This window comes from Arvicola amphibius, chromosome 2, assembly GCF_903992535.2.
Source record: "Arvicola amphibius chromosome 2, mArvAmp1.2, whole genome shotgun sequence".
Taxonomy (NCBI): domain Eukaryota; kingdom Metazoa; phylum Chordata; class Mammalia; order Rodentia; family Cricetidae; genus Arvicola; species Arvicola amphibius.
Window position 1 is genome coordinate 177584129 of NC_052048.2, and position 12256 is coordinate 177596384.

The following is a 12256-nucleotide window of genomic DNA, read 5'->3' on the forward strand; positions in this document are numbered from 1 at the left end:
CGCCCTCGGATTTGTGGCTCCTACTCAGCTACAGGGAGAAAGCTAAGCTGCAAAATTCAGACCACGTTCTGAGCCCTTAGTAAAAAGTAATGATTGTAACAAGCTGAATTTTTAAATATTATTAATTATAGATTTATTTAGGATCCGTATGGGCTCATCTGTAAGCAGGTTTTATTTAGCCGGATGGCTATTTGGTAGGATACAAGCATGCCTGATGTGTTCAGACACAATCAGCAATGACAAAGCATTTTTCCTGCTTTGAAATGTTTACCCCAATTAGTCTGACCCAACGTCAATTCTCAAATATCCACCTAATGGGGAATGAAGCAGTAGGAAGAAAAACTAGAAGGTTCTATTGAAGTTAGTGGTTTTGAGGCTAAAAACAAAACGACAAAACCCCACCTTTGCCCTGAATGTTCTTTCAAAGTACTGAGAAAAGATTCGCCAGGGAGGTGAGTCGGGTTTTACTTAGTAGTTAGTGCCGGTTCCTACAGTGTACCACTGCTCCCGATGTGGACTATGGGGCTGGGGGCTCTCTGGTTATTGCTCCAAAGGGCTTTGTCTGAATCCTACAGGTGAAGTGGAAACAGGGAGATTGAGGGAGGCACATCCAGCACAATCTCAGCTCTGGAAGAGCTTTCTTGGGAGTGGCAACACTGACCCGAGTTAGAGGACTAACGGCCAGTGTACTCAGGGACTCCTTCCAGAGAAGTGTGCCAGCCAGGCATGATGGTACTTGCCTTTAATCCCAGCACTCGGGGGCGGCCAGAGACGTATGGATCTCTGGAGTTCGAAGGCCAGCCGGGACTACATAGTGAGACTGTCTCAGAAAATGTAAATAAATATCAAGATTAAACAGAAAGAAATGAGGTGTCATGGTGGTATTGCATATGAAAACTGGCGGGTTATCGAATGCTCTTAAAGAGCTATTTTTTTTTCCAATGAGATTTTGATCATTTCTATATTGTTTTAGTATGATGTAGTTTGGATCTAGATGTAGATTTAGAGATGGACTAACTTGAAAACTGTTGAAAAAGAAAGTGTTCAATTCAGTGTCCTGTCAAATTAGAATGCCAGGTTCTCATTTCTCCCCATGTAAGTCTATCTAAAAAGAAACTGTATAACTTTGACATGGTTCTTAACAGGGATCTGTTTCCTCCTTTTAAGGTAACAAGCCATTGGGCATTTATTCAAGGCTTATACAACACTTGTCAGATCAGTGTTGATAGTTGCCATTATGTGTTTAGTTACCCTAACACTATATCCCAAAACATGAGTCCTTCCTCCAAGGGGGGAAAAAGAGCGTAGAAGAGTAGGCATTGCTCCCACACACAGCTTGGGAAGATGTCAGCAGGGCTGGAGTCTGCTGAGCCTGGTGCTGTTGGCTTGCAGATGGCCTCACCTTACGCTCTGATGTGGCCTTTCCCTCATGTTGGTGAATCCTTGGTGTCCTCTCCCCTTCTTCGAGACTGTCAATCAGCTAGATTAAGGTTGCACCCTTATGACCTGATCGAGCCTCCATTCTGTCTTGAAGATTTTTTTTGAATTTACATTGATTTATTTTGTGTGCATATGCACATGTGTGTGTGCACAGGTGCCACCATGAACATGTGGAGGTGAGGGTATAGCTTGAGGGAGTCAGTATTCTACTGTGTGAATCCCAGGGGGTTGACCTTGGGTAGAAAGTCATCTGACTTTCCTCTTACCACCTCTGTTCTGGCCTTATCTCAAAATACAAGATGGCTCTGAAGGCATCAACATTTAAACTTTAGGGAACACACAATGCAGCCTGTAATACATTGGAATTGTGTTTGTTAATTTACAGTGGTATGGTACACATTAAAAAAAAAGAGACTGATAAAAAATACCTTAAACACTTAAATATGAAAATTTTATTATTTTATTTTTATTTTCTTTTTTTTTTCTTCTTCTTTTTTTCAAACTGTCTGCCCTGTATCTGTCCATGACGATTTCACTCAATTCGTCCTGGTCATCGAAAGGCAATTTATTTTAGGGAGGTCTAGTGTTAAATATGAAAATAAAGTATATGTAAGTTTTGAAGAAGAAAAGACTTAGGCAGAAGGAAATATACTGAGACATTCAGGAAATAGCATAAACTATTCTAGATCTCATTTAGATAAATCTGCCCATCTAATTCGAGAAGATTTATCAGTTCCTACAACAGTTACTTAAGTGTATGTCATAATAGGTTGCCAGGGAAGTTGTCATAGGCCATGGAGGGAAATCGTTCTCAGCCACCTTCATCCCTTTGAGCATGTCTTATTATTTCCTAAGCAAGAAGCTATTATGGGAGATCTTTTGTCTTTATTCTGGGAGTTGGACCCTCCTCCCATGCCCCTCAGTTTTAGTATTCCAAGACAGGATGCTGAGTGCCGGAAAGACGGGAAAGACGATTCTTGTGGGATAGTAGGAAGTTTTCTGCTTTGGTATTTTGTCATCATACTGATCCTCCTGTTCTTCTCTCGGGCTTCCGTCTGGGTAGGAAATCCTTTCCACTTTAAATCACGTCTTTGTAAGGTTTGATGAAAGTACTTTTTTTTTTTAAAGGTTTTTGTTTTGTTTAAAAAATGATGCATTCTCATGCCAGAAAATCTAAAGATACTGGAAAGGATAAAGAGCATTAAACCCACTCTACTCCATTTAGTAGAGATACAAACTGTTAAATTTGTGGAGAACTCCTTCTAGGTTATTTTTTCCTTGTTTTTCTCGATCTCTCTCTCTTCTCTCTCTTTGCCCTTGCATAATCAAAACTTATATTGTGTGTATTTTCATAGCCTGACTTTTGAGTTAATATTTTGTAAATCCTTCCTCATGGAAGCAGCCTTTTCATTATAAGTTCTCTGTCTTATGGTTGCACTGTGAAAATTCTGCAGTTGAAAATTTAGGCTGTTTACCTTTTGTTTATATGCTATATAATACTGAGATAAAACTCTCCATTGGTTAGTGCCTTCCAAATCCCTCTTATAGCCATGTGGTTCTATTATCTTTAATAAATTATCTTTAATAAATGTTTAGTAAATGTTTAATCTATTATCTTTAATAAATGTTTGGCATTTTGATAGGACACGTGTAGGATTTGGGGAGCGGCTAGAAGGAAACTACATTTTCTGCATAGACTAAGATACAGAATTAAATGAAACAGAGCTAAAGTCAGCACTCTTAGGCACAGAATAGCAAAAGAAAATGCTAGAATCTTAGGAATGGCATAGTCTGCTTTATTAAGTCTGTGGCCCGCAACATACTATGAGCAACCAACCTCTTATAAATTGCTGACACAGAATCTTTTCTGGCCATTAATAATAGACTGGTGATTAATCAAGCCAGCATCATTTAGTGTTCCAGCCAGAGCTCACCACTGGCAGTGGCCAGCTAGATTGAGTGCTATGTTAGTTCTGGATGGAGAAGAGGAGGTTTGTTATTTCGATGCCAGGTAGATTCCATTATAATAATAATAATAAAAAAAAAACCCTCTTCCTCTTACTACCTCCTGGCCAAGAAGTTTTATCTGATGTCTAAATGCTTCTTGAGGTAAATGCTTTGCCAGAAGGAGAATTAGAACAGTGATGGCTTATATGTGTTTTAGACTCCCTAGCTAAGTATATTGAATTTGGCCTGGCAAGAAAAGCTACTTTAGAAAATTAACAAAAAATTGGAATTGATCACTGGCAATTTCATCATGAAGATCATTTAAGAGGTCTAAGCTGTTCTTTTGTCCCCTTGCTTACATCAGCAATTTGGAGCTGTGGAGCTATGCTCCAAGGACTGAAGGAGGCATGCGGTCCAGCCTTCTGTCTGTAAGCAAGTAAAATCTCCATACCCACCTTAGTTTTTTTTTTTGGGGGGGGGGTGATAAAACCCAAAGAATTTAAGTGACTTGTCCAGTGTCACATAAGTGGGTTCGTGACAGAAGGAAGAGGGATCCCGATTTCCTGCCATATTGTTTGTTTACTTCAAAGCATAGTTTGAAATGTTGGATTAAATCTGTTCAGCGCTGATTGAAACCGTAATTATCTTTGGGGTCTCATCTTTCGCTTTGTGCCCTTGTGGCAGCTACAGTTGGTTGGCCTGCTTCTTCTGAAGGGTCCCAGATTTGAAACCTGAGAACTGTCTGAGAGCCAGTCAAGGAGGACAGAATTTCCCCTCTTCTTTGAGCTTGTTCGTTTTCCCTGTGAGACGGGGGTCTCTATCTCCAAACCTTAAAGCAGTGGTAGAGAGCGGTAGGGAATGTGGTGGGAATCGCCCTCCAACAAGCAACGCGCCCATGCCCTTGGGATTCATCGCTTCTTAGAAGACGTGTTTTCTTTTCGTTATCTTTCTGAGACAGGGTTTCTCTGTGTGGCTCCAGCTGTCCAGGAACTCACTCTGTAGACCCAGACTGGTCCTGAACTCAGAGAGATTCTCCTGCTTCTGCTTCCCTGAATGCTGGGATTAAAGGCGTGTACCACCACCGCCTGGCTTCGAGATCCTGTTGAGTTGGCCTGATTGTTTAGCATTTAAGTTTGCTAGTGCTGGTTTTGTTTTTCTAGACCATAGTAGTCTGAAATCCTTGTTTCTGTACGTGTAGAAGTTGAGCTCAGAAGGGATGGAGTGGTATGATGAGACGGGAGAGCTGCAGCGTGCAGAAAGACAGAGTGCAGCCCACCTTTTCTGCCTGCCTGGCCTGGCCCTGCCCTGCAGAGTGACCACTGTCACTACTTTCTCTCACGAAGTCCTGCACAGGGATAGATAATGAAATGCTTGTGGTAACCATAACTCATACGATTCCACTTAGTTTAATGTAAAAATCTTTCCTTTGATTTTGTGGTTGTATTTTGATTTGGCATCCAGTATGGAAGCTCTCAGTGGAAATGATTTTATAAACCTAATAAGTGCTTTTAAATACCTTTTCCCTCAACTACAAAAGTGCCCACTGCAGAGCACAAGATTATAGGAATGTAGACAAAATGTAACAGACACCGCTTCAGATTCCAGATTATATAGACATCACCAACCACTATTAATATCTAGGTTCACAGCCTCCAGTCTTTTAGTAATTCTCTCTATACATGTTAAATTTAAAACATACATGGAGTCCTAAAACATTTTTTAAAAAGTATAACTTTAAGGACTTCAGTCTTGAGATATTTAGAGAATGACTACTGTACCAAGAAAAGAGAGAGAGAGAGAGAGAGAGAGAGAGAGAGAGAGAGAGAGAGAGAAGGAAGTACCCTACTAGAGTCCTAGAGAAAGTATTGAGCCAGGGATCTTGGATTTTGCTGCTAGAACGATCCAAATATGTGTCAGGTATGGTGGCATGCCCCATAATGCCAGTACTTGGGAGGCAGAAGCAGGAAGATCTGTAGGTTCGGGTCATTTTGGCTACAAGGTTAGTTCCAGGCCAACTGCACTACCTGAGGACCGGTCTCTAAAAAGCTAAAAATTTAAAAAGTAATGAACTTAACACATTCGACAGAGCACCTTTCGACCTAACAAGTTTTGATTTTTGTACAAATTGTATTTCTTAATTGTGTACAATTTGGAAGAAGAAGGAATGAAGTCACAATTAATCAATCCATTTTTGAGACAGGGTCTCATTATGAAGTTCTTCCTGATCTGGAACTCGCTGTGTTGACCATGCTGGCTTCACACCTCAGAAATCCACTAGCCTCTGCCTCCTGAGTGCTGGGATTAAAGGTATGTGTCACCACGCCCAGCCATCCTGAGTTCTTAAAGGACTCATTTTAAACTAATGTATAGTTTTTTTGAGACTGGTTCTTGCTATATAACCCGGAGTGGCCAGGAACTCAGGACCTTGAGTGTTGGAATTATAGGGGTGTGCTACCACACTGGGATTCAAATATGGTTTTGGTCTAAATTTATTACGTGTATTATGTGTGGGTTTACACACGTGCCTGAGTGTGAACATGCACAATGGTGTGTATGTGGGGGTCAGAGGACAACTTTTGGGAGTCAGTTCTCCTTTTCTTCCATGCGGTCCCCAGGGATCGAATGCTGGTCGCTGGGCTTAGCATCATGTGCCTTTACTACTGAGCCTTCTTGCCAGGCCCCCAATCCATTTTTTGAGTGATTTCTTTTTAAAAAATTTTACTTTTATTTTATGTGCATTGGTGTTTTGCCTGCACATTTATCTGTCTGAAGGTGTCAGATCCCCTGGAACTGACACCACAGACAATTTTAAGTTGCCATGTAGGTACTAGGAATTGAATCCAGTTCCTCTGGAGAAGCAGCCATTGCTCTTAACCACTGAGCCATCTCTCCAGCCCCTCCCCCTCGTCTGTTTTTAAATGAAACTTCTATGTATTATAAGTGATAGAAAACTTTATCACCTCATGAGCATCATTTTATCTACAGTCTGCTCAGTTTTGCTTGGTTAAACATTTTGGTGGATTCTGCTATAGAAGCATGGTCTTTTGAACTGGCAGTGGAGTAGGTTCCCCATTAGAAAGGCACTCCAGATGTGCCTGTCTGACAGGGTTGACTGTTTAAGGCTAGACCTTAGTAAAGGACCATGAGCGATGATGGTGCTGGTTACGTCGATGTTGCTGCAGTGCAAACTGACTGAGCTCATCACTGTATTCCTGAAACAGATGTCTGCGAGCAAGTGGGATGAAGAGGGTGAGACCAGTGCACCAGTAAGTCAAGGTGAGCATCAAGGTGAGCGTCAAGGTGAGCGTCAAGGCGAGCGTCAAGGCGAGCGAGCGTTCTGGGGACCTCCAAGAGGTGTGTAGAGGCTAGAAGGCCTCTGGGTGAACGCTTTGCTTCCCTCCTCCCAAATGCAGAGACCACGCAGATGCCCCAGCAGAGCCACCACCATAAAGGACAGATTGTGGTAGCCAGAACTCACTTTGCTGTCATTTCTCGGGGCTTGCCTTCACAAAGCTTTGTGAACAGACACATGTGTGTGTGTGTATAATGTTTATACAGTGTATTGATAGGAACATCTGTCCCACAATTTATGAAGTATTTGTGTTAAGTTCTCTGTAGACTACTGATTTCACACACAGTGCTCTCTTTGATTTTTGCCAGACCCTTGCCTCCTAGGTCATCTCATGGTTCAAACTGAGTGACCAGGTGAGTATGATGTCACCATAAATGTCATTGTCCTTGCTGGGCGGTGGTGGTGCACACCTTTAATCCCAGCACTTGGAAGGCAGAGAGGGGCAGATCTCTGTGCGTTTGAGGCCAGCCTGGTCTACAGAGCTAGTTCTAGGACTAACTCCTTAGTGACTGAGAAACCCTGTCTCAAAAAACAAAAACAAACAAACTAACAAACAAAATGTTATTGTCCTCAAAGTTAAAGAATGAAATGGAGGGCTGGAGAGATGGCTCAGTGGTTAAGAGCATTGCCTGCTCTTCCAAGGGTCCTGAGTTCAATTCCCAGCAACCACATGGTGGCCCACAACCATCTGTAATGAGACCTGGTACCCTCTTCTGGCTAGCTGTATACATAATAAATAAATAAATATTTTTTAAAAAAAGAATTAAATGGAATCGAGACATCAGCTTAGCCGTTCATCCGGCTGTTTTGATGAAGTGAATGATAGCTTCAGGACACTGGAAGAGTACACCTTGATTTGGGGTTGCTATTCACAGTTAGGTGGCAGCTGTGACAATCTTCATTAGAAACACAGTCTCCATCATTTTCCTAGCCCCAGGCACTAAGCTCTGGTCTTTTTGCTACTTTCCAGGTAAATGCTCACTCCCATGATGGTCTGGAGCTGGCAGCACATTGTCAGAGAACAGAGTTGGAGACAGATGTACAATAATCCTCCAGTAGGCCTTCACACACCCAGATAAACAGCTCTGAGGGTACACAGCATAACAAACTGTAGTAAGATAATTAGGAAATTATGGGCATTAAATAATTATCACCTTTTTGGTAGATTGTTTTCATTGTAAATTTGTGTAATTTGTTTAGCAATGATGGTTTAACCATCTCACAAAATTTTCAAAGATGTACCAGAGTTTTTGAGCTGGTAAGAGCCAACATCCGCATAGGAAAAAGCATGGGGAGAGGAGAGAGGCTCCTTGCTGTCCGAATCCCTCTCCCCCACACCCTGCAAGCTTTGTGACATTTCTTCTCGGGGAAACCTTCCCATTTGGTACCATATTCAGGGCTTACAAAGGTTGAGCAGTCGTGTGTCCTCCCCTCTCTGTGGGGTGGAGTGCGGCCACTTCGTTTTACCGGCATTAGCGAGTGATTGAGGAAGGCAGTGATTTGACCCCTGGGTAAGACTTTCTTGGGTAATGTGAAGTTGTTAGCCGAGGCCCCATCATTTTGAAAAGTGCCATTTTGAAGAGTTCTAGCAGTTTCCTGAAACCATAGTTATCAACATTCAGGAATACAAAAAGTAGTTTACTTCCCTAGGTTCCTGCCACCATCCCCACTGAAGACCCTGATGGGTGGTCAGATGACTAATTTAGTTAATTAGATAGGGTCTTACTATGTAACCCTTATCTGACCTAGAATTCAACTTTGTAGGTGAGGCTGGCCTTGAACTCAATAGAGATCCTCCTGCTTCCCCAATGCTGGCCTTAAAGGCGTGTACTACCATGTCTGACTGTAGGACCTAACACTCAACTGATTACTCACAGGTTATGGCCAACAAGGGCCAACTGCAAACCAAAAACAAAACTTTGAAATCTCCTTCCCTGTCCCAGGTCCTCTGTCCTGTAACTATGCCAATTTATAAGCAGAAGGCAGGCTCTGGCCCTACAGACACCTTCTGTAGGGCCCCCAAAGCTGTCTGTCTGTCCTCACTGACCTCCCTCTCCCCCCACCCTCTCTCTCTCTCTCTCTCTCTCTCTCTCTCTCTCTCTCTCTCTCTCTCTCTCTCTCTCTCCCTTCCTTTCTTTCTTTTTCTTTGTTTTTCAAGACAGGGTTTCTCTGTGTATCCTTGGCTGTCCTGGAACTCTCTCTGTAGAGTGGGCTGGCCTCAAACTCATGAGATCTGCCTGCCTCTGCCTCTTGAGTGCTATGACTAAAAGTGTGGGCTAGCACTGCCTGGCTTAATTGATCTTTCTATAACAACCAATTATTAATGACTATTCTTGCCTAACTTGTTGATCTGTTTTCTTGGTTAGCAAGTAAAGAAACTTTCTATAAGCAACAAAGTAAAGACGAATCCTGGGACTATTCACAAGTGATGAAGAAACCAAAGCAGAACCAACTTTCTGCCGTAACTGACTCCGAAATAGCTTTGGTCAGTGCCTACCTTGAACATAGACGAGCTAGGCGCCATTCCCAATTCTACCGGAAGAATCAGATCCAGCAAGACAGCGATAGCACTGAGCGTGACAGTGAGGAATCCAACTCTGGAGCGTCCTCGTGGAAGGAGAGCGAGAGCGAACAGCCTCTGTCGCCCGCCAGTGTCAAGAGGAGAAAGGCAGTGTTGAGGCCAAGGGATCTGGAAAACTACCAAGTCAGAGAAAGGCCCTGCCTCCACTGCAAAGCCATGAGAACCAAAGAATGGTTGTCGCGTCACTTCCCAGCAAGTACTTCCGTAACAACCCCCGTGACGGAAGAGATTCAACAGGAGCGTCTGACACCTGGCATCAACACAACATTAAGTAAATTTTGAATTTCGGCATCCTTACCTTACTTGAAATCTAAAGAAGGAGAATGAATAAAACATGAAATCAGGGTTGTGGGTGAGGAAACCTTTACAATAAAGCCTCTTTGCTAAGGACGAAAGTGGAATTGGAACCCAAGAGGTGGAATTTCCCACAAAGTCATTGTTCAAAACAAGGGCGGAGAATTTGTTCATGCCACCATAGGAATATGGAAGACTTGTATCTTCTGTAATCTTTTTTTTTTTTTAAGTCAGAGAGCCCAGGGTAGATAGTCCATACCCCAAGTGTATGTACTTTGTTTATGTCGATGATACAAAAACTATGACTCTTTGAAATTACATTTAGTTGGGTGGTGGTGGTGCACGCCACCACCTTGGAAGGCAGAGGCAGGCGGATCTCTGAGTTCGAGGCCAGCCTCATCTACAAGAGCTAGTTCCAGGACAGGCTCTGAAGCCACAGAGAAACCCTGTCTTGAAAAAAAAAAAAAAAAACCATTTATGCTGAGAAACCATTTAAATATATGCCTATATTTTGATGGTCTGACTGAGTAAACCGTTGAGGTGGCAGGGCAGACGGTTGGTTTGTTAATAGTTGAGGCGACTCTGCCAGAGCTGTCTTGGTTGGGATATTGAGTCCACTGAGGGCTGTTGAGGAAAGAGCTTAAGGGCCTGGAGTACAACCATATTTCTCGAGTCATCAGGAAGACAGGGAGTATGACTCTGAAGGCAGCCGGGTTGTGGCTTGTCCTCGGTTGTTGTCCCAAGACCATGGCAAGAGTTAAAACTTTTTTCTCACACTTGTTAAGATAAGGAGAAAATTTTTATTTGACACTATTATAATAGAGATCAATAAAGGAGCTACATAGAAATGAAAGCCTAATACAAGATAAGTGATATATAGCCAGGGGCAGGGTGAGGAGGGTCATTGGTTGGAAACCTACTAAAGGATAAAGGATAATCCCTTTTAAACTTTACCTAACACTGTTTTTGGAGATATGGTTTCTCTAGGTAGCCTTGGCTGGCCTGGAACTCATTATATAGTCTAGGCTGGCCTCAAACTCAGAGATCAGCCTGCCTCAGCATCCTGGGTACTGTGCTTAACAGTGTGGGCCACCACGGCAGGCCTCCAACATAATTCGTGGTGAAGGTGGGACTTAACCATCACAAGTATGGTCAGCTATCAACTTAACAGGATTCTTGCTAAACCAGCTCAGTAGCTCAGACAGAACAGGACCAAGTTGAAACTTGGTCAAGAGGAGGACTCAGAAAAGCCTGTCTGAAAGTTGGTAGAAGAGAGGACCTTTAGAACAAGTAGCTGAAATCTAGGCAAACTTGGGACTAGATTTTTCATTTACATTGGGGACCCTAGCGCTGGGCAGTGGTGGCGCCAATGAAGAGTTTGTCTAAAATGGATGGGTAGCCATTCTATGGATCACTTTCCAGGTGGATGGCAGGCATCCAGCTGTGTTATAAAATAAGGCTCAGATCCTGGAGAGGGCTATCAAGGACAAGAAGATACGACATGATCTCTGGTCATGGGGCTAGAGTTGAAACAAGGGGAGAATGGAGCAAGGCCTTGAGGGGGGCAAGGACTTGATTACCATCTGTGGTGGATCATTGCAGCCTGATACTAAGGACTAAGACTTTCATGAGGGGCAGGGAAAGGACTAGCATGGAGAACAGACAGGCTGTGACTTGGGACCCAGGATTCCCCTTGGCAAGAGCTGATTCCTTAAGTAGTTATAGCAAAGACTCTGGAACCAATGTAGATGTCTCCACCACTGGGGTCTAACTAGGATAACCAGTGTGAACATCAACAGAAAACAGAGGTAGATAGAGTGGCTTGGCAGGATACATGAATAGCATGCGTGAGGCTTTGGGTTCCATCCCCTGCACTACATAGACCAGGTATGGAGGCACCTGCCTGTGATCCCAGCACTAAGGAGGTAGAGGCAAGAGGGTCAGGAGTTCAAGGAGTCCTAGATCAGCCTGGGATACAGGAGACCCTGTCTTAAAACAAACAACACTAAACAGAGGTGGGAAGATATCTAAGGAGAGAGTTGCCCCAAACCAAATGAGACGTAGATGAGGTTAGATAAGAAACAAAAGCACAGACAACGAGATTGGGACTAAAGAGGACAGTGCAGAATTGGCGAGGTAGGAAATTGCTCATGAAACCAAGGCTGTAAGTGCCGGTCATAGTTGATATTGCCTTCATGCGAAGCCCAGTGCCACCCTCAGGGTGGGACTCCAGGCCAGCATGATAGTTGTAGCGGATTAAGTAAAATGCTGCAGATCCTCGAGTGGCTGCGGCAGCAGAAACGCTGCAAGTCCCCAAGCAGCGGCAGTGGGCAGCGGGTGCCGAGAGCAGCCAGTCCCAGGCAGGGATGGCACTGTTCCCAAGTGGCTGCAGTGGGCCAGAGGGGCAGTGAGTTCCATAAGGAGATACAGATGGGCATGCCACGAGACCATGAGGTCTCGGAAGGCAGCTGGTGCCAGGCAGGGAGCCACATGGTGGGCGAGATAGGCACGCCATGTGGAGTGAGGCTGGATATTTATTTAGTGGGTTATGGAAGGGAAGGGGTGAGGGGGTAAGGAGAGAAGGGGGAAGAGCAGAAAGAAACAGAGACAGAGATAGAGAGAGATGGGGGAGAAGTGGGGAG

The 12256-nt window shown here is 43.7% G+C and overlaps 1 protein-coding gene and 1 non-coding gene across 3 annotated transcripts; one reads left to right on the forward strand and one right to left on the reverse strand.

Moving 5' to 3' along the window:
- Nucleotides 1-61: 61 nt before the first annotated feature.
- Ssmem1 (serine rich single-pass membrane protein 1) lies at nucleotides 62-9710 on the forward strand. 2 transcript variants are annotated; one of them, XR_005284405.1, is made up of 4 exons: nucleotides 377-452; nucleotides 6609-6663; nucleotides 7048-7092; nucleotides 9106-9232. XR_005284405.1 is itself a non-coding variant. In XM_038320628.1 (3 exons), the coding sequence occupies exons 1-3, from the start codon at nucleotides 414-416 to the stop codon at nucleotides 9600-9602; spliced, it is 591 nt and encodes a 196-aa protein (XP_038176556.1). In that variant the 5' UTR covers nucleotides 62-413; the 3' UTR covers nucleotides 9603-9710. The 2 variants fall into 2 exon arrangements, 1 of the variants encoding a protein (XP_038176556.1); XM_038320628.1 differs by lacking the exon at nucleotides 7048-7092 and having other exon boundaries at nucleotides 62-452; nucleotides 9106-9710.
- On the reverse strand, nucleotides 1941-2052 carry LOC119808565. Its single transcript, XR_005284489.1, has one exon.
- Nucleotides 9711-12256: the final 2546 nt, after the last annotated feature.

Bases quoted from the DNA above. Each gene is read 5' to 3' on its own strand.
- Ssmem1 (XM_038320628.1), top strand. From the start codon at position 414: ATGTTCTTTCAAAGTACTGAGAAAAGATTCGCCAGGGAG. The intron at 453-6,608 runs GTGAGTCGGGTT...TTCCTGAAACAG, and splicing joins AGAAAAGATTCGCCAGGGAG to ATGTCTGCGAGCAAGTGGGA. The intron at 6,664-9,105 runs GTGAGCATCAAG...TTTCTTGGTTAG, and splicing joins CAGTGCACCAGTAAGTCAAG to CAAGTAAAGAAACTTTCTAT.